The sequence below is a fragment of the Neolamprologus brichardi genome, chromosome 16 (assembly GCF_056152115.1).
Source record: "Neolamprologus brichardi isolate AB-2024 chromosome 16, ASM5615211v1, whole genome shotgun sequence".
In the NCBI taxonomy this organism is placed as follows: domain Eukaryota; kingdom Metazoa; phylum Chordata; class Actinopteri; order Cichliformes; family Cichlidae; genus Neolamprologus; species Neolamprologus brichardi.
Window position 1 is genome coordinate 11,504,040 of NC_142119.1, and position 22,165 is coordinate 11,526,204.

Consider the following 22,165-nt stretch of genomic DNA (forward strand, 5'->3'; position numbering starts at 1 on the left):
GAATTTGAGAACTAGCTCAATGCAATTTGCAAAGACAAACCTTATTCTTAGATTTGTATTGGAGCCATCACATATTTATAATGTGAATTCCCTATAGTCTTTATGAAATGTCTAATGCTCAAGTCAAAGCAATACAGGGATAAGAGTTCCAAAGGTAACTTTTCAACCATGAATTTACAGGTCTTCTCTGTTAAAGGCTAGCAATTAAAGGTTAGATTTCCTAGTTGGTATATTATGCATTTACATTAAGCACATATCTTCCTTAATTTGAGTTATACAACTGCTGATGAGAATTTGCGTTTAGGAACTTTTCCCCTCAGTATAAGAAAGCCTCACTGAAAGACAAATATTCAGTTCCAAAAGAAAAGGTTCCAGGGTTGTGTATCTTCAGAGTTCTTGAATTGGTAATAAGATACATGCTCAAGCACAGAAAAGGTGCTTTTCACATATCATGTTCCCTTTAAGTACGGTCTTTAGAGACAAAAAAAAATTATATATATATATATATATATATATATATATATATATATATATATATAATAGCCAATCTGATGGTGAATACTCAAGTTTATTTCAACAAGAACACGTGCTTTTTGCAAACATGACATATATGTCAAACATCTGTGTATATATTTTTGTAACTTGATTAATCGTTTAGCGGCTGTTCCTTTTTTTTAGAGTTATGCCGCGGTTCCTGACGAAGTCTCTCACATTTTGAACAGAGCGACTGTCTAATACAGGACGTTCAGCATTTTTACACTGTTTGATTTCTGTCACAGTGGCTAGTTTCCCATTTGCAATGTGCCCACGGAAATGTCTCATGACTGCTGCAATCTCTTTGGGAGACCATGGACATTTTTGTCTCCTTCGAGGATTTTCCCCTTCTGCGCCATTTCCAGGGAATGCTACAAGGGGGAGAGAAAATAAGATCAGCTTACTTTTGATTTGTTAATTATTAAGTTATTATAAAGTTACTCTTCAAGAACAATATGGATGTAAACATCAAATCCATTTCATGGTACACATATCAAAAAGAAGTCCAGGCATTAACCACAGCATTTTTTCACTTGGTTTAAATAGCTGTGGGGCTTTAGATTTACACGGGGGTTTGGCTTTTTGCCATGTTAGATAAATACAGTGTCTTAAAAGCTATATTCTGATTAGAAGATCTAGCTCGTTCTTTCCCGCAAAAACATTAACTCAAAGAAAACTATTAAAGATAGAACTTCTAACTATGTGAATGCCACGGGACACCCAATTACAAAGTGACATTAGTTCCCATCCAGTTTCATCATGTCCTCCTTTATTGTCCTCTACTTCCAATCATGCAGAATCCAGGTTCAACCCATTACTTCAGCTTTGTCCTCTGATCTTTTCACTTAGTTTGTCAAGCAAATTATTCCTCATTTCCACCACTCTTATTCTCATGTGATTTTGTACTGTAACAGTAGCCCAGTTCAGACCTGGCATTATGACAAGTTCTGGGTGATCAGATACAACCAGCATTAATGAAAACTCTAAAGATATCCAGGATACTTTGAGGACTCATTCAAGATCCAGTGATGTAAGGCACACATTTGTTTCCATTCCTCTGAAAGTCAAAACAATCTGTTCCGAAGACAATGTAGGACAGTCTACTCTGATGTCATACTCAGCAAAACAAGATGACTCACATGAAACCTCTTTCTCATTTGATAAAAACCGTGAAACATGGGAGATTAAAAAACATTTGAGTCAGAAATAACTCGTGCAAAAAAATATTAGTTTAAAGATGTACACATTTACAGAATCACCAACACTGACAATAAACTCTCATATTGTCTCTTAAAATAAAAATAAAAAGATTTCAATCAAAAGGTGATCTAACATGCCAATGTAGTTTTCATATATGGTTTAAAAAGCAAGATAAGCAGTTTCCCATCTTTGTTTTCGAATAGTTATGAACATTTGAACTGTTAATCAGGCTTTTGAAGATGATTAATGGTAAGTATTAATATGCAATATTAGTATTTAAGCTGAGTTTACTGGAGCTTTAAGTGAGCCAACTTTCAAGTCGATGTGTACTGTAAACCTATGCAGACAGATCAGTATTTAAGGCTTTACTCTCACCATCCACTGGAGCACAACTTGGGCGTCATCAAGATATTACAAAATAGAGCAAAGACACAGCGGCCAGGGAAGCACAAGAACATGACATCAAGAAGGCCCCGAGTAAATGAGGTTATCCCAGCTGGACTTTTGTCAAACCTGGGAAGGCACCTAAAGAACGCTCCAGCCAATCCAGGAGCGAAGAAGGACAAGAACAGCTGATACGGATTTTCTTAAAAGATAACGTCTCTGTGGCTTTCAAATCCCAAAACTGAAATAAGAACCAAAATAAGAAAAGTATTCTAATGTTGAACCTGAGAAGAAAATTCCTCATGCCAACTTTAAGGTCATACTGGATATTAGTCATGAACTATGCAATGTTTGTAAAATTCTGGCATGTCATATTGACCAAACTTTCATATCAGATCTTGTCAAACACTGTTACAGAGATAACCATTTGCTAGTCTGTTGTTCAAAGAATCTGTTCAAAGGTGTCTTGATATTTTAAAATATTTTATTCTTGTGGTACCTCGTGATGTGCCTTCTCCAGCCGAGTCCACATCTGTAAATAGAAAAGTAAAACAAAAATATCACAAACAACATGAGTGGCTTGGTAATCATGGAAGAGCCATCAATATGCAGGGTGGTGGATAGTTATACCGTTTGAGGTGTTTGGAGGTTCCTCTACAGGTGGCATAGTACTCCTCCCTATAGTACAAGGAGTATTTTAGCTCAATATAGCAGTCACATTTTCTGTTCCTGTTTAGACTTTCCTTTAACACGAAAATAATTTTCACTAACAAGGAGAGAGGCACCCATAAATACAAGTAATCCTCAGGTCCATAGCTCAGTCCTAAAATGACTGAAGAAGTTTAAAGTTACATTGACCATTTCTTCAGCTGGCATATCAGTGAATTGTCATGATATATCTGCAGTACCAGTTAAAACTTTGGACACACCTGTTTATTCATTCTGAATTTGAATAAGCATTGTGTCTTTTCAAAGTAATCTTAACTGCATTTCCCAAAACTAGAAAGCATTTTACTAGAAATAAAACATAAAAGCCATCTACAAAGATGAAAGACATCAAAAATCCCGTCAAACACTGTTACAGAGATAACCATTTGCTAGTCTGTTGTTCAAAGATGTCTTGATATTTTAAAATATTTTATTCTTGTGGTACCTTGTGATGTGCCTTCTCCAGCCGAGTCCACATCTATAAATAGATAAGTAAAACAAAAATATCACAAACAACACGAGTGGCTTGGTAATTATGGAAGAGCCATCAATATGTAGGGTGATGGATAGTTATACCGTTTGAGGTGTTTGGAGGTTCCTCTACAGGTGGCATAGTACTCCTCCCTGTAGTACAATGAGTATTTTAGCTTAATATAGCAGTCACATTTTCTGTTCCTGTTTAGACTTTCCTTTAACACGACAATGATTTTCACTAACAAGGAGAGAGGCACCCATAAATACAAGTAATCCTCAGGTCCATAGCTCAGTCCTAAAATGACTGAGGAAGTTTAAAGTTACATTGACCATTTGTTCAGCTGGCATATCAGTGAATTGTCATGATATATCTGCAGTACCAGTTAAAACTTTGGACACACCTATTTTACTAGAAATAAAACATAAAAGCCATCCACACAGATGAAAGACATCAAAAAGCTTGTCAAACACTGTTACAGAGATAACCATTTGCTAGTCTGTTGTTCAAATAATCTGTTCAAAGGTGTCTTGATATTTTAAAATATTTTATTCTTGTGGTACCTCGTGATGTGCCTTCTCCAGCCGAGTCCACATCTGTAAATAGAAAAGTAAAACAAAAATATCACAAACAATATGAGTGGCTTGGTAATCATGGAAGAGCGATCAATATGTAGGGTGATGGATAGTTATACCGTTTGAGGTGTTTGAAGGTTCCTCTACAGGTGGCATAGTACTCCTCCCTATAGTACAAGGAGTATTTTAGCTCAATATAGCAGTCACATTTTCTGTTCCTGTTTAGACTTTCCTTTAACAAGACAATGATTTTCACTAACAAGGAGAGAGGCATCCATAAATACAAGTAATCCTCAGGTCCATAGCTCAGTCCTAAAATGACTGAGGTCGCCAGTCTCCCACAGGACTAACACAGAGAAAAACAACTATATGCAATCACATTCACATCAATGGGCAATTTAGAGTGACCAATTAACCTAACCCCAGTTTCTTTGGACTGTGCGAGGAAGCTGAAGTATGCCGAGAGAACCCACGCAAACATGGAGAAAACAACTCCATGTTTGCGGACCCTGGACCGATGAACTCAGGACCGTCTTGCTGTGAGGCAACAGTGCTAACCACTATGCTAACGTTCCGCCTTATCGACTGGGCAGCCAAGTCCAATAAGTGCACTTGCTGGGGTTAGGATAAGCGGAAGAGATGTTCTCGGCATACCTTGTAAAAATGTAAACACAATACTCCAACAGTCCAGTTATAAGACAATCATCATCAGTGGGCACACTGTAGGAAGTGGGTAATACTGTCAGAGGTCCCTGGAGGTACCTCAACAAATTGCCTAGTTCCCTTTTCTGTAGTTGAATAGTGTAGCTCAATATTAATGCTCTGTTGCGTTGTGGTTGATTCATTTACACACATCTCTGGCTAGATATCTGTAGCATCACAACACAAAACTATCAATGTAAGTACTATTACATTTTTTGTACTGATCTGGTTAGACCTTTCTTTAGTGACATTATTTGACAGACATCAATCTTTATGACTATGTCAAGAATAGCTTAAGCAGTGTATTAACCTCAGCCCAAAACAAATTAAGACATTTTCAATACTTAAGACTTACAGTGCACATATAATCCTTACTACTACCTTTTAAATAACTGTGTATACCTGAAACATCTCACAATATTGCATTCAACTGAATACTACATAAATATGAGTTGTTTGTTGGTGCATTTACCCATTTTTGTTTGTGCTGGTGGGTATTCTTTGTCAGCCTCGCCGTCTTCACTCTCACCAGAGTCTATCAAGTCTAGGTTATCTGACAAAAAAATATGTTAAGCAGCATCTTGATGCATTCTCAATCATCCAGGTAAGTAAATCTCCAAGAGTTGATTCTGTTCATCTGGACATAGCGTTTTGTGGGAAAAACGTTTCGTCACTCATCCAAGTGACTTCTTCAGTCTCAGCTTACTGCAGGTTTCCCCAATCTTATAAACAGTACATTTGCATAATGACTGAAACCAGCCCACTGAAGGAACAATGGGCTGGGAGGTCAGTTCCTTAATCTTAATTATGCAAATTCTCATGACCATTGATCAACAACCACTGACCAAAACCCACTGATCAAAGACCACTGATCAATAGCCATGAGTACCATACACAGAGAGTTGGGGAATGGCTGCAATCACAGCACTGTAAGATGGCCTTGGGCCCCCTCCTTGATTATGAATCGAGGCATTCTGAATGCATCAAGACGTTTTAACCCACTTTGGCAAGGACGGCCTGAAGCTTGTACGTCAGTATGAGCAAACAGCACGTAAGATGGTGGATTACAGGAACCACCTGAGATTCAGCCTCAGATGCAGACAAAACCGGATTACTCCTAAAAGTCTGCAAATGAGCTCTTCGTTAAAGGCTTCCGGGCAACAAAAATCCTCCAGAAGGCACAGCATCAGTTGCTTAATGAACGGGTGAGGCAAACAAATTTTACCATGGACATGCTAAAATCTCAAGAGGAGCGGATCCAACAGAGACTGACAATGCTTCTAGATGAGAATACTCTTAAAAAGGTGTTTGACTTTACTGAGAAGGCTCGTCTAGCACAGCACAAGAAGTCTAAGACCAGGCAACAAAGGAAGTTTGACTTACTTGTTGTACGTCGGAAACCACGGCAAAATACGGAGAGTGTCCTCAGTGACCAGAAGAGACAAGGATGCGACACAGAGGATGTGGACAAGTGGGTGAAGAATTTGTCTGACAGACAGCTCACCGAAACAGAGAAAAACATCCTTGCTCAAGGGCTGAATTTTGCTGTCACACCGGCACAAATCCCGCTAGTGGAGCTGATCACAGCCACAGAAACAGCAATTCGTAACAACAATATTGCAGAAATGGAAGCATAGCAACTACAGACGAAAGTTTTGGCCTGTCTCAGCAATGCAAAGCCCCCAGCATCCAAAATCACCATGGAGAGGAAGGTGCTCCACCTGGAGACTCTGTTGTCCTGCTGGGAGACTTCAATGCTCACGTGGGTAACGACAGCAAGACTTGGAGGGGCGTGATTGGGAGGAACGGCCTCCCTGATCTGAACCCGAGCGGTGTTTTGTTATTGGACTTCTGTGCAAATCACAGTTTGGCCATAACAAACACCTTGTTCGAACATAAGAGTGTCCACAAGTGCACGTGGCACCAGGACGCTCTAGGCCGCAGATCGATGATTGATTTTGTAATCGTATCACCAGACCTGCGAACATATGTTCTGGACACTCAGGTAAAGAGAGGGGCTGAGCTGTCAACTGATCACCACCTGGTGGTGAGTTGGATCAGGTGGCAGGAGAGGACGCTGGACAGAACCGGTGCACCTAAACGCTAGGGGTGCAACGATACTCGTATCGATATTGAACCGTTTGATACAGTGCTTTCGGTTCGGTGCGCATATGTATCGAACAATACAACATTTTTAATTTATTTTATCAACTTCCCTTCTGACGATGCTGTCTGTGTTGAGCGCTCAGTGGATCTGCGCTCGACAGTGCAGCCTAGGCGGAGTAGTCGAACGCAGATTCACTGAGCGCAGGGCAAGCTAGCGAGACAGAAGCTAAGCTCGTTGCAACATGGCAAATTGAACCTCCCCCACCCTCATTCAGATCTGGCGTTTGGAACTATTTTGGTTTTCATGTGAAGTATGACCCTGAAGGTAAGCGCGTCATGGATTAAAGTAAAACAGTATGTTGGATGTGCCAGCAATGCTCAATTACATGGGTGGGAACTAGTGTGTTAGCGCAGTTAGCTCGTTGTGTTGGCCGTCCAGCCCCACGCACAAGGCAATCCGCAGTAGCTCGTTAACGGAGGTGTTGTGTCGTTAACCTCATTTCAGATTAACGCTGACAGCACTAGTGGGAACACAACGAATATGACTGCACATTTACTCCGACATCATCCTAGTGCAAAGACAAGTGGAAGCAGACAAAAACAACAAGCACGCATGCTACAAACTTTACCCGAGTCATTTAGACAGCCGTTAGCACATGATTCTCCTTATGGGGACCTGATATATTTAATATGGTGCTGAGAATATAGCCCAGAAGAAGCGTATAGTATAGCTTTTATTTTGGAAAGAGCCATTTCTCTGTAATAAACTCTCTTTTCCAAAGATGAGTGATTCCTCAATCAGATACAGGGCTCGCAAAATATATGTCAATGCTTTTGCATTCTTTCGGAAATGTAGCTGGGTAATTATGTCATTGGCATCGGTGAGCCACTGTCAATATGTGACATATTGAAATTGCGTTTGAATTTGCGCTTGTTTTTTGCTTTCACTTTGCAATCGTGCGAACTGCGTATAGAGAGCGACAGCACTGATTGGTGAGTGATGATAATTTGCGCACCAATTCCTCTGACATCTTATCAATCGTTAGCTTACTATCCAAACATGACAAGTGAAATCTCCCGCAGCAAGCTTAAACATGTGAGAGGTTGATCGCGCAGAGAATCGCTGAGCGTTATGTGAGTGCATGTGTAAAAGCAGCAGGATATATATTTTAGTTCTGCTGAGCCAAATAAGACAGGTCAGCGTGAAGAAGTGACAGCCAAACAAAGCTTACCACAAAACGGAAAAGTTATGACAAATCAGACTATAAGGCAAAAAGAAAGTGCAGCTTTATGGTTTCATGGACAAAAGAATTTTTGTGGCTGCAATATGACGAGCTAAATAACCAGGGCTGCACATAAGTGGTCCGCAGGTGCGCATTCGCTGTCAAAATAAAAAACGCGCACAAGATAAGAAGTTGCAACGCGTGTTTGCGTACATAGGATTTTCTGGAGGAGGACAGACATTTGTTTAGAACTCTTAAAGATGTTGAAGAAGCAAAATCCTTTAAGCAATTACTTTGGTGTTCCTTCACCTCCAAAGAAATGGAGTCTAAACCACAAAAGAAGCGCGTATTCTCAGAAAAGTGGTTGCAGGAGGTGAGCTGGCTTCAAACAAATGATGAACGCACAGAGATGTGGTGCAGAATGTGCCGTGAAAATTTAATAAATGACAAATTAATAAAAAGGCATGAACATTTTTTTTGTATCGAAAAAATATCGAACCGTGACACCAAAGTATCGAACTGAACCGAACCGTGAATTTTGTGTATCGTTGCACCCCTACTAAACGCGTAGTGAGGGTGTGCTGGGAACGTCTAGCAGAGGCCCCAGTCCGCAAGATCTTCAACGCACACCTCCGGCAGAGCTTCAACAGCATTCCGAGGGAGACTGGGGACATTGAGTCCGAATGGACCATGATCAGCGTCTCCATTGCCGAAGCTGCTGCATTGAGCTGCGGCCGCAAGGTGGTTGGTGCCTGCCGTGGTGGTAATCACCTAACCAAATGGTGCACACCAGAGGTGAAAGGAGCCACCAGGCTGAAGAAGGAGTCCTATCAGGCTTGGTTAGCCTGTGGGACTCCGGAGGCAGTCGACAGGTATCGACAGGCCAAGCGGAATGCGGCTCGGGCAGTGGCTGAAGCAAAAACTCGGGTGTGGGAGGAGTTCGGGGAGGCCATGGAAAAAGACTTTCGGACTGCCTCGAAGAGATTCTGGCAAATCGTCAGGCGTCTCAGGAGGGGAATGCGGTGCTCTACCTGCGCTGTGTATAGTGCTGGCAGAGCGCTGCTGACGTCGACTGAGAAAATTGTCAGGCGGTGGAAGGAATACTTCGAGGACATCCTTAATCCCACTGACACGTCTTCCGAGGAGGAAGCAGAGTCTGGGGATGAGGGGAATGACCTACCAATTTCCGGCGGCGAGGTCACTGAGGCAGTTAAACAACTCCTTGGTGGCAGAGCCCCTGGTGTTGATGTGGTCCGCCCCGAGTTCCTGAAGGCTCTGGACGTTGTAGGGCTGTCCTGGTTGACACGCCTCTACAATGTTGCGTGGAGATCAGGGGCAGTACCCCTGGACTGGCAGACCGGGGTGGTGGTCCCCATCTTTAAGAAGGGAGACCGGAGGGTGTGTTCCAACTACAGGGGGCTCACACTCCTCAGCCTCCCTAGGAAAGTCTATGCCAGGGTGCTGGAAAGGAGAGTTCGTCTGCTAGTCGAACCTCGGACACAGGAGGAACAATGCGGTTTTCGTCCTGGTCGCAGAACACTGGACCAGCTCTTTATCCTCTCAAGGATACTTGAGGGTGCATGGGAGTTTGCCCAACCAGTCTACATGTGTTTTGTGGACTTGGAGAAGGCATTCGACCGTGTCCCTCAGGGTGTCCTGTGGGAGGTGTTGCGGGAGTATGGTGTATCAGGCCGATTATTACGGGCCATTCGATCCCTATACAACCGTTGCCAGAGCTTGGTTCGCGTTGCCGGCAGTAAGTCGGACTCGTTCCCGGTGGGTGATGGGCTCCGCCAGGGCTGCCCTTTGTCACCGGTTTTGTTCATAATTCTTATGGACAGGATTTCTAGGCGCAGCCAAGAAGTGGAGGGCTTTCACTTTGGTGGCCTCAGAATCTCAAGTCTGCTTTTTGCGGATGATGTGGTTCTGTTGGCTTCATCGGGTGAGGGCCTCCAGCTCGCAATGGAACGGTTCGCAGCCGAGGGTGAAGCAGCGGGAATGAGGATCAGCACCTCCAAATCTGAGGCCATGGTTCTCAGCCGGAAAAGGGTGGAGTGCCCACTCCGGGTCGGGGATGAGTTCCTGCCCCAAGTGGAGGAGTTCAAGTATCTCGGGGTCTTGTTCACGAGTGATGGGAGAAGGGAGCCGGAGATTGACAGACGGATTGGGGCTGCGGCTGCAGTGATGCGGACGCTTCACCGGTCCGTCGTGGTGAAGAGGGTGACCGAAAGAACGAGATTGCGGACACAAGCAGCAGAAATGAGCTTCCTCCGAAGGGTGGCTGGCCTCTCCCTCAGATATAGGGTGAGAAGTTCGGCCATCCGGGAGGGGCTCAGAGTAGAGCCGCTGCTGCTCCACATTGAAAGGAGCCAGCTGAGGTGGTACGGGCATCTGACAAGGATGCCTCCTGGGCGCCTCCTGGGCGCCTCCTGGGCGAGGTGTTCCGGGCATGTCCCACCGGGAGGAGGCCCCGGGGCAGGCCAGGACACGCTGGAGAGATTATATCTCTCGGCTGGCCTGGGGACGCCTTGGTGTTCCCCCGGATAAGCTGGAGGAGGTGGCTGGGGAGAGGGAGGTCTGGGCCTCTGCTTAGGCTGCTGCCCCTGCGACCCGGCCTCGGATAAAGCGGATGAAGATGGATGGATGGACGGGTGAGAGATGTCATTACGGAGGCAGATGAAACCATGGTCTTGTACGACGTTACATCTCTCTTCACTTGCATCCCAGTCACGGAAGCATTGAAGGTAGTCCGTAAGAGATTATGACACCAACCTCAGCAACAGGACCACTCTCAGCATCGACCAAGTGTGTTTGCTTTTGGAACTGTGTCTTCATTCCACCTACTTCACATACAAGGGTCAGTTCTACAGGCAGAAACATGGGTGTGCCATGGGCTCCCCAGTTTCACCCATCGTGGCCAATTTGTACATGGAAGAAGTGGAAAAGAGGGCTTTGCTATCCTACCCTGGAACACCACCAATCCATTGGTTCAGGTATGTGGATGACACCTGGGTGAAAATCAAATCTCAGGACGTACCACAATTCACGGATCACATTAACTCTGTGGACCGACACATGAAATTCACCAGGGAGGCTATGAAAAGTGGCAGGTTAGCTTTCTTAGACTGAGATTTCCATCAGTAATGGGGGACATCTAAAAGCTGACGTGTACCGTAAACCTACACATACGGATCAGTATTTAAGGTTTGACTCTCATCATCCACTGGAGCACAAACTGGGTGTCATTAGGAGCGAACACCATCCCCACTGACACAGCGGCCAAGGAGGCAGAAGAACATCACATCAGGAAGGCCCTGAGTAAATGTGGTTATCCCAGCTGGACTTTTGTCAAAGCTGGGACGGCTCCTAAAGAAAGCTCCAGCCAATCCAGGAGAGAAGGACAACTGCTGCCCAAACGAAAACCTGTAGTGATCCCATATGTGTCAGGAGTATCGGAGCAGTTGAGACGCATTTTATCTAAACACTGGGTCTCTGTGGCTTTCAAACCCCAAAACACTGTGCCAAAAACTAGTCCACCCCAAGGATCGGGTCCCCCGACACAAACAGAGTAAAATAGTGTACGCTGTTAAGTGCCAGGAGGATTGCCAGGATTTATACATCGGGGAAACCAAACAACCTCTGGCGAAGCGCATGGCACAACACAGAAGAGCTCTCTGTGAATGGTATTCATGGCCATTGATCAGTGGTCTTTGATCAGTGGGTTTTGGTCAGTGGTTGCTGATCAATGGTCGTGAGAATTTGCATAATTAAGATTAAGGACTGACCTCCAAGCCCATTGTTCCTTCAGTGGGCTGGTTTCAGTCATTATGCAAATGTACTGTTTATAAGATTGAAAACTGCAGTCAGCTGAAACTGAAGAAGTCACTTGGATGAGTGACGAAACATTTCTCCCACAAAACACTATGTCCAGATGAACAGAATCAACTTCAGCTATGTCCAGATGAACAGAATCAACTTCAGCTATGTCCAGATGAACAGAATCAACTTTTTGGAGATGTTAAACAGCAGGTACAAACATTCCTTGTTTCTCTTAACAGCTTTAATGTAAAAGTAAGGTTATTAAATATATTGTGTTAAGAACACTCAAAAGCTTAAAAACTAGACACCTTAAAATACTATCTACTTAGAAATACCTTCAATTTCAATCTCTTCCAATGTTTTGCCTTGGAGATTTCCAAGGGTCCCTTTCTCCATGGCAAGTAGTAGTTTTGATATTTTTGCCAGCTGGGTTGTAGCCTCTGGAAGTCTGTAAAATTCTCTGTGGACACGGATATCATGGCCTAGAAAGTCAGCAACTTGGTCAAGCTCGTGATTTTTTAGGTTCAAGACGTGTGACAAAGTTGCAACATGCTTGCGTAGCTGTGTTGACCTAAGGAGTTCAGGACTTTGTGCACGACAGTCATTTGCATAAATCCTGAGACAGTCCTGTCCTCTGTAAGGAGTCAAACAGTTGGGTCTTGCAAAGAGGAAGGGGTTTTCTTCCGGGACTCCACACTCTAGTCTTCTGCTTATGAGCTGCGTTAGGGCTTCAACCATGTCTGGTGATAACAGTACAGCAACCTGCTCATCAACTTCAAAGGAGGACGATGCCATGGGCACAGCAGCTTGAGAACGGTCAGGGTGCTCTGAAACCTTGTGCAAGCAAACACAAAAGTACATTAACATCCATTCAACACAGATATGTTGAGACTATACAATACAGTTATGAAGGTACACTGGTTATTGACATAAATGAGGTAAATGTAATGAAGTAATATTGAGTGAAAATTAATTCTCCAGTGTGAACCAACATGACTCTCGGCAGTATCCACACACAGTCCTCATAATAATGTACCTGAAAGCTACATACACTGCAGGGTCTCTGTTACACACAGACTTGAGAGCCCATCTTTCAACAGACTTACGCATCCAAAACACACACAGTCCTCATAATGTAGGTATCTTACATTAACCAACACTATAGGACTTGTGTCTAACACCCTCACTATCAACATCCAAACAACTCGGCTGTGTTCTTGTTGCAATAATAACAACACCAGAAAATTAGTCACCTGCTCATCAACTTCAAAGGAGGACGATGCCATGGGCACAGCAGCTTGAGGACGGCCAGGGTGCTCTGAAACCTTGTGCAAGCAAACACAAAAGTACATTAACATCCATTCAACACAGATACGTTGAGACTATACAATACAATTATGAAGGTACACTGGTTATTGACATAAATGAGGTAAATGTAATGAATTAATATTGAGTGAAAATTAATTCTCCAGTGTGAACCAACATGACACTCGGCAGTATCCACACACAGTCCTCATAATAATGTACCTGAAAGCTTCATACACTGCAGGGTCTCTGTTACACACAGACTTGAGAGCCCATCTTTCAATAGACTTATGCATCCAAAACACACACAGTCCTCATAATGTAGGTATCTTACATTAACCAACACTATAGGACTTGTGTCTAACACCCTCACTATCAACATCCACACAACTCGGCTGTGTTCTTGTTGCAATAATAACACCACCAGAAAATTAGTCACCTGCTCATCAACTTCAAAGGAGGACGATGCCATGGGCACAGCTGCTTGAGGACGGCCAGGGTGCTCTGAAACCTTGTTCAAGCAAACACAAAAGTACATTAACATCCATTCAACACAGATACGTTGAGACTATACAATACAGTTATGAAGGTACACTGGTTATTGACATAAATGAGGTAAATGTAATGAATTAATATTGAGTGAAAATTAATTCTCCAGTGTGAACCAACATGACACTCGGCAGTATCCACACACAGTCCTCATAATGTAGGTATCTTACATTAACCAACACTATAGGACTTGTGTCTAACACCCTCACTATCAACATCCAAACAACTCGGCTGTGTTCTTGTTGCAATAATAACACCACCAGAAAATTAGTCACCTGCTCATCAACTTCAAAGGAGGACGATGCCATGGGCACAGCAGCTTGAGAACGGTCAGGGTGCTCTGAAACCTTGTGCAAGCAAACACAAAAGTACATTAACATCCATTCAACACAGATACGTTGAGACTATACAATACAATTATGAAGGTACACTGGTTATTGACATAAATGAGGTAAATGTAATGAATTAATATTGAGTGAAAATTAATTCTCCAGTGTGAACCAACATGACACTCGGCAGTATCCACACACAGTCCTCATAATAATGTACCTGAAAGCTTCATACACTGCAGGGTCTCTGTTACACACAGACTTGAGAGCCCATCTTTCAATAGACTTACGCATCCAAAACACACACAGTCCTCATAATGTAGGTATCTTACATTAACCAACACTATAGGACTTGTGTCTAACACCCTCACTATCAACATCCACACAACTCGGCTGTGTTCTTGTTGCAATAATAACAACACCAGAAAATTAGTCACCTGCTCATCAACTTCAAAGGAGGACGATGCCATGGGCACAGCAGCTTGAGGACGGCCAGGGTACTCTGAAACCTTGTGCAAGCAAACACAAAAGTACATTAACATCCATTCAACACAGATACGTTGAGACTATACAATACAGTTATGAAGGTACACTGGTTATTGACATAAATGAGGTAAATGTAATGAATTAATATTGAGTGAAAATTAATTCTCCAGTGTGAACCAACATGACACTCGGCAGTATCCACACACAGTCCTCATAATGTAGGTATCTTACATTAACCAACACTATAGGACTTGTGTCTAACACCCTCACTATCAACATCCAAACAACTCAGCTGTGTTCTTGTTGCAATAATAACAACACCAGAAAATTAGTCACCTGCTCATCAACTTCAAAGGAGGACGATGCCATGGGCACAGCAGCTTGAGAACGGTCAGGGTGCTCTGAAACCTTGTGCAAGCAAACACAAAAGTACATTAACATCCATTCAACACAGATACGTTGAGACTATACAATACAATTATGAAGGTACACTGGTTATTGACATAAATGAGGTAAATGTAATGAAGTAATATTGAGTGAAAATTAATTCTCCAGTGTGAACCAACATGACACTCGGCAGTATCCACACACAGTCCTCATAATAATGTACCTGAAAGCTTCATACACTGCAGGGTCTCTGTTACACACAGACTTGAGAGCCCATCTTTCAATAGACTTATGCATCCAAAACACACACAGTCCTCATAATGTAGGTATCTTACATTAACCAACACTATAGGACTTGTGTCTAACACCCTCACTATCAACATCCAAACAACTCGGCTGTGTTCTTGTTGCAATAATAACAACACCAGAAAATTAGTCACCTGCTCATCAACTTCAAAGGAGGACGATGCCATGGGCACAGCTGCTTGAGAACGGTCAGGGTGCGCTGAAACCTTGTGCAAGCAAACACAAAAGTACATTAACATCCATTCAACACAGATACGTTGAGACTATACAATACAATTATGAAGGTACACTGGTTATTGACATAAATGAGGTAAATGTAATGAAGTAATATTGAGTGAAAATTAATTCTCCAGTGTGAACCAACATGACACTCGGCAGTATCCACACACAGTCCTCATAATAATGTACCTGAAAGCTTCATACACTGCAGGGTCTCTGTTACACACAGACTTGAGAGCCCATCTTTCAATAGACTTACGCATCCAAAACACACACAGTCCTCATAATGTAGGTATCTTACATTAACCAACACTATAGGACTTGTGTCTAACACCCTCACTATCAACATCCACACAACTCGGCTGTGTTCTTGTTGCAATAATAACAACACCAGAAAATTAGTCACCTGCTCATCAACTTCAAAGGAGGACGATGCCATGGGCACAGCAGCTTGAGGACGGCCAGGGTGCTCTGAAACCTTGTGCAAGCAAACACAAAAGTACATTAACATCCATTCAACACAGATACGTTGAGACTATACAATACAGTTATGAAGGTACACTGGTTATTGACATAAATGAGGTAAATGTAATGAATTAATATTGAGTGAAAATTAATTCTCCAGTGTGAACCAACATGACACTCGGCAGTATCCACACACAGTCCTCATAATGTAGGTATCTTACATTAACCAACACTATAGGACTTGTGTCTAACACCCTCACTATCAACATCCAAACAACTCGGCTGTGTTCTTGTTGCAATAATAACACCACCAGAAAATTAGTCACCTGCTCATCAACTTCAAAGGAGGACGATGCCATGGGCACAGCAGCTTGAGAACGGTCAGGGTGCTCCGAAACCTTGTGCAAGCAAACACAAAAGTACATTAACATCCATTCAACACAGATAAGTTGAGACTATACAATACTACACTACACTACGGTAAATGTAAATATAATATGTACCTTTACTCTCCATGGCCAGTCAGAGTCACCGTAGTTGTATGTTATTGCTTCCCCCGGCTTGATGTCTTTTATGGCAAATAAACAGAGATGAGGCTTTCCATTTACTGTGATTGTCCTCATTTTGCTGTTTGGGCTCACGTGATCGTCATTCACCAGTCTGCCCAAGGAGCCATCCTCTCTGGCTGCATCAATGCTGAGATAACAAAAAATGTAAGACACAAAATTACACAAGGTTTATAAAAAGGCTGAACAATTTGATTACATTTTTAATTATATGGATTTGTAACAAGCTAGCAGTTTGTCTTAATGTGGTCGTCACAACTTTTGCAAAAAGTAGGCTGAAAAATGAATTATTTTAATTTACATACCACAATTGTTGTCCATTGTACCTGAATTCAAAAAGAAAAACCTTTAAGGCGTCATGGTACAATCTTGTTCTGTTTTCATATTCCTTCTTGGTTACAACGTCTCCGCGATATTCCAGAAGGAAGTCTCCTTTGTTATAGTTGCACCTACTAAACACTCCTCGACCTTACAAAGAAAATAGAAAATGTCAACATGGGTCTACTACAATGGTTAAACTTATGACTGTGCCAAAAATCCTCAACAAGTATCCTAGTACCTCACCTTTTACTGAATTTATGAATTTCACTTCAAATCCATCTTTGTCCTGCCCCAAAGATGAAAATTTTACTGCTTCATCTTTTGGTTTAATTTTTGCTCTCGGGGGCCTCATTGCAATACACTGTCTCAGAAAAAGAAAAAAAAATAGTACAATTTATTTAATATTTCAGGAAAATAGTTGATAATGAAAACTGATCTTTCACAGGAGGTGTCTTTAACCCTCTGGAGTCAATGGTATAATCGGCTGTTTTTGACTACTTTTGATTTAATTGTTTTATCGGCTCATGTTCATTTATCCACCACAATAGGAAATGAGATTGTTGGGTTTTTCTCTGTATCTATGAAGCGCCTTGAGGCGACTTTTGTTGTGATTTGGCGCTATATAAATAAAATTGAATTGAGAGGCAATAATGTATCTATGTTTTGTTTTTTAAGAAAATACCGTTTTTATATTTTCCTGCACTAAACTTGACGACAGTTTTCAGGAAAAAGCGTAAATTGTGTATCATAACTCTGGTTTTACTTGGCCTATCAACACATTTTTAAAAACTGTTATATACGCATGTTGCTGATACACCGTAAATTGGTCATATAATCTGCACTCCAGAGAGTTAAATGTTAGCTACCTCGGTTATCTGAAATGTCTCATTAATAGCGTGTCACCTATATTTCAGCGTTGCTTAAAATCTGGAGACAGTGGGATGGATGAATAAATAATAACATCTCAGTAATTTCAAATGTTACAGTTTAACTAAAAAGGTGTGTGTTAGACTAGGTATTTAACCTTGACTAATTAAATACACAACCGCGTGTCATCAAAAAAGCTAGCTTTAGCATGAGAATTACATTGAAATACAAAACTCAATCAAGGAATATACACCAAAGAAAAATCTCAACAAAACTAAATCTGACCAGTTGCTGGGCTACAAAGCTGGCAAAATTCGAAAGTTTAAAGTTTAAAGTTACCTGTTGGCTTCTCCACACCAGCGTCGGTGTCGGTACTCCTCAACTCGAAGTCACGAAGTGAGGGGGAGGGGTGAAAAACAGCTCATTGGCTAAAAAGTGGTCAGGTGATGAGAGTTCTAACTTTTTTATGGAATTTCAGTGAAACATTTACAGTGACGAAGGACTGAGTTTTATTGCATTTGTTTGTTTATAGGAAATTCCTCTTTTAAAAAGTATTTAGTTATTTATTTGAGGCAAAGGTACACTACAAGGGAATACATGTTTCATCACACACCACCAGCCGAGGTCCACCACTGAAGCAATGGTTTTACACTTGCATCTGCATATGTTAAACAAATCTGAGATTCAACCAACAACATAGTGTGACATATTTTAGATCCTTATGTTAAACCAGCATGTATCAAGATGTGGCTTTCTTCGGAAAAATGTATTTAATTATTATATTTTTGTTCTGATCTTTTGTTTGAAGATACAGAAGGTGCATCCTGAAACCAATGAATTTATCACTAGCAATTATGGACAGTTTGAGAAACCAAACATTGTTTTGTTTAGCAGTACAGAATAAATGAGATCATATGATATGACTAAAAAAATCTGAAACTAATAAATCCTATGGAAATTATACAGTGTAAAATTGGCTCTGTTTACAATATAGAACAAGCAGAACAAAACCTTAAAGAAACATGCCATTTTCCTGCATTAGTTATTAGTTATAACAACAAACTTGACAGATTAAATGCAAAACATGTATGTTAGGTTGAATAGATATGATAATTTGATAGTAGTTATTGAGTGAGTAGTTGTTTGGCTGTGTGTTATAGACAGGGGTGCACATAACTGGTACGCAGGTACGAATGCGTGACAAAAATTAGGAATGCGTAGTGACACTTTGCGTACTTGACTGTCTCATTTAATCTTACATGTGTTGCTTGTCACCAGCTAAATGTCCAAAAAAACAACAGACATTAAGCAGCTTCTTTGGTGTGCCACCACTAGCTAAGAAACACCAACCAGAGCCAGAGAAAAGACTTTTTTCAGAAAAGTGGCTCCAAGATGTGCCGTGGCTTGAAGCTAACAATCACATCCACATCTAGCAGACAAATCAGGTGTGTTTTTTAAAGGCTCAAAGAATTTTAACCATCCTTTATTTGACAAACATGAAAAAAAGTAAGGTGTCACGGTTCTGGGTCATTTTGACCCAGCATTTTGAGTTCTTGTGTTTTGGTTTAATTTTGGATTGTATTCTGATTCTTGTGCTTTGTTGATTATTAGTAGAATTCTATGTTTTTGTTTATTCTTGTTAAGGGATTAGTTCTTAGGTTTTGTGTCTCATGTTTAGTGTAGATTTGTTCTGGTGCCCTCCTGTAGGTTTAGTTTAGTGTCTAGTCTGCATCTTTGTGTAGTTGTTTCTTGTTTCCTGTTTTATTGTGAAGGTCCGTGTCTTATGTGAGTGTATTCAGTTTAGCTTCCCTTGTCTCGTCTCGTCAATTACTTCCAGTTGTGTTCCCCACCTGTGTGTATTTAAGTCGTGTCTTCTCGTGTGCTGGTCGCTGGTCTGTCTGTGTTTCAACCGTGTTCACCCTGCTGTCCAACTTCAGGTTCAACTGCTCACCTTCCTTCATGTTCGTGTTCATGTTTGCTGTTCAGTAGTTTAGTTTGTCCCAGTATAGATTAGTTTTGTTTCCGTTTTGCCATTTCCACCTTGTGCTTTATTTTTTCAATAAATCTCCTTCGCATCTACGAGTACCTGCGCTTGGATCCTCATTTAATTCCTCCACATGTCTCATCCCGTTCGCTGTGACATTACTGACCAGCCACATTATGGATCCATCGGCATTTGCCCCACCCAAGGAACTTCAGGAGGTCATAATCGACTCTGCTTCCAGGTTGGTCAACCTATGGCTAGAGCATGAGGGAGAGTGAGCTGCTCTGCGCTGTGGAAGCCAGGCTACAGCAGCTCATTTCCGGCCACCCCTGGCTATTGGACTAACTGCACCCGCTCATTCAGGATTTCATTCTCCACAAACTTCATCTTCACCCTCCCCCACTCAGTCTGCAGCCCCGCCTGCAGCTCAAGTCTGCAGCCCCGCTGCCTGCAGCTCGGTCTGCAGCCCTGCTGCCTTTAGCTCAGTTGCCAACTCCACCACCATTATCATCTCAACCATTACTTCAGTCGCCCTCAGTTCAGTCTGCTGCCCAGCTGCCCTGAGTTCAGTCTGCCATTCAGTCTCCTGTGTTGCCGCTAGCTCAGCCAGTAGCACGGCTGGGGGTTCTGGAGAGCCCCGCCAGTGTCACGTCTCGTCAGCTGGGGGTTCAGGAGAGCCTAGTCAGCGTCACGCCTCGTCAGCTGCACGGTCCGAGGAGCCCGTCCGGCATCACGTCTCGTTAGCTGGGGGTCCCGGAGGACCCAGCCAGCATATCCTCGTGTCCGCTGACGGCTCTAGGGAGTCCGTTCAGCCACCACCTGCAACTTACACACCATCGCCTGCAGCGTCACCACCTGCAGCTGCCACGCTGCCGTCTGGTTCCGTGGCTGCCACGCTGCCGTCTGGTCCCTCCTCGTCTGGTCCCTCCTCGTCTGGTCCCTCCTCGTCTGGTGCTGCGGTTGCTACACTGCCGTTGGCCTCCGGACCTGCTCTGTTGCCGCCACTGCCTTCCTCCTGACTTGTTTCGCCTGCGTTGCCGCCGCCGCTGCTGTCCACACGGCCGCCCCCCTGAACTGTTCTGGATTTGGCTCATGTGCTGTCGACCCCCTGAACTTTTTTGTGGACTCATGTTTGATCTGGTTTAGCTTTGTTTTGAATCGTTTTCATGTGTTTCTGGACTTATGCTCCTTGTCTTTTTTTTTTTTTTTTTTTTTTTTTTTTTGTTTGTTTCTGTCCCTTGTCACGTCTCGTCAATTACTTCTAGCTATGTTCCCCACCTGTGTGTAATCTCCCGATGTTCTTCTGTGTATATTTAAGTCGTGTCTTCTCGTGTGCTGGTCGCTGGTCTGTCTGCGTTTCAACCATGTTCACCCTGCTGTGTAAGGCCGGGTGGACAATAGATGATAACAAGTAAGACTGGTTTCTGAGTTTCACAGCTGGGGTGGACAATGTTAAGCATCAGGCTTTCAAATGAATTAAAAGTCTGTCTTGGTCTTTCATTAATTAATAGACTGGTGTGAAAAATTGCTGCCACACCGCCCCCTCAACCTGTGCTTCGAGGTTTCTGGTAGTTAGAATGACTCGGGGGTGTTGATTCATTTAAATTAACATAATCATCCTGCTGCAATCAGGTTTCTGTAAGGCAGAGTAAATCAATTTGTTGATCAATTATTAAGTCATGTACTAACAGAGACTTGGAGGAGAGAGACCTAATATTTAATAATCCACATTTCACTGTTTTACTCTTTGGTTCAGATGTGGATACTGTATTGTTCTTTCTTTGTAATTGTTTATGTTTAAGTTGTTTGTTGCTGGTTTTTAGTTTGTTTTTTTTCTTTTTGGAAGCAGACACAGTCTTTATGAAGATGGGTTTTTGGGGGGGTAGCAGGAGGAGAGAAGCTGCAGAGAGGCGTGTAAGACTGCAACTCTGCTTCCTGGTCCCAACTCTGGATAGTCATATTTTGAGGGGTTTAATAAATTTGTCCATATTTCTAGAAATGAGAGCTGCTCCATCCAAAGTGGGATGGATGCCGTCTCTCCTAACAAGACCAGGTTTCCTCCAGAAGGTTTGCCAATTATCTATGAAGCCCACATCGTTTCTGGGACACCACTCAGACAGCCAGCAATTTAAGGAGAACATGCGGCTAAATATGTCACTCCTGGTCTGATTGGGGAGGGGACCAGAGAAAACTACAGAGTCCGACATTGTTTTGGCAAAGTTGCACACCGATTCAATATTGATTTTAGTGACCTCCGATTGGCGTAACCGGGTGTCATTACTGCCGACGTGAATTATGATTTTACTGAATTTACGTTTACCCTTAGCCAGCAGTTTTAAATTTCCTTCAATGTCGCCTGCTCTGGCCCCTGGAAGACAATTGACTATGGTTGCCGGTGTCTCTAGCTTCACATGTCTGAGAACAGAATCACCAATTACCAGAGTTTGACCCCCAGCGGGTGTGTCGCAGAGTGGGGAAAAACGGTTAGACACATGAACGGGTTGGTGGTGTACCTGGGGCTTCTGTTTAGGACTATGCTTCCTCCTCACCGTCACCCAGCCGCCCTCTTTCCCCAGCTGCTTGGGATCTGCCGGGGAACAGCTAGCGGGGCCTACGCTATCTTCGGCTGCACCAGCTACAGGGGCCTGGCTAGCTAAG

At 42.7% G+C, this 22,165-nt stretch overlaps 2 protein-coding genes across 2 annotated transcripts; both read right to left on the reverse strand.

The window, feature by feature from the left end:
- Positions 1-558: 558 nt before the first annotated feature.
- On the reverse strand, positions 559-12,590 carry LOC148098185 (uncharacterized). Its single transcript, XM_087829838.1, has 9 exons — positions 12,059-12,590; positions 5,048-5,128; positions 3,993-4,040; positions 3,862-3,894; positions 3,403-3,450; positions 3,272-3,304; positions 2,749-2,796; positions 2,618-2,650; positions 559-905 (listed from the first exon to the last, which is right to left on the reverse strand). The coding sequence occupies exons 1-9, from the start codon at positions 12,588-12,590 to the stop codon at positions 655-657; spliced, it is 1,107 nt and encodes a 368-aa protein (XP_087685964.1). The 3' UTR covers positions 559-654.
- Positions 12,591-15,479: 2,889 nt separating this feature from the next.
- On the reverse strand, positions 15,480-17,959 carry LOC148098186 (N-lysine methyltransferase KMT5A-B-like). Its single transcript, XM_087829836.1, has 6 exons — positions 17,863-17,959; positions 16,900-17,017; positions 16,641-16,803; positions 16,273-16,465; positions 16,096-16,167; positions 15,480-15,782 (listed from the first exon to the last, which is right to left on the reverse strand). The coding sequence occupies exons 2-6, from the start codon at positions 17,006-17,008 to the stop codon at positions 15,480-15,482; spliced, it is 840 nt and encodes a 279-aa protein (XP_087685962.1). The 5' UTR covers positions 17,009-17,017; positions 17,863-17,959.
- Positions 17,960-22,165: the final 4,206 nt, after the last annotated feature.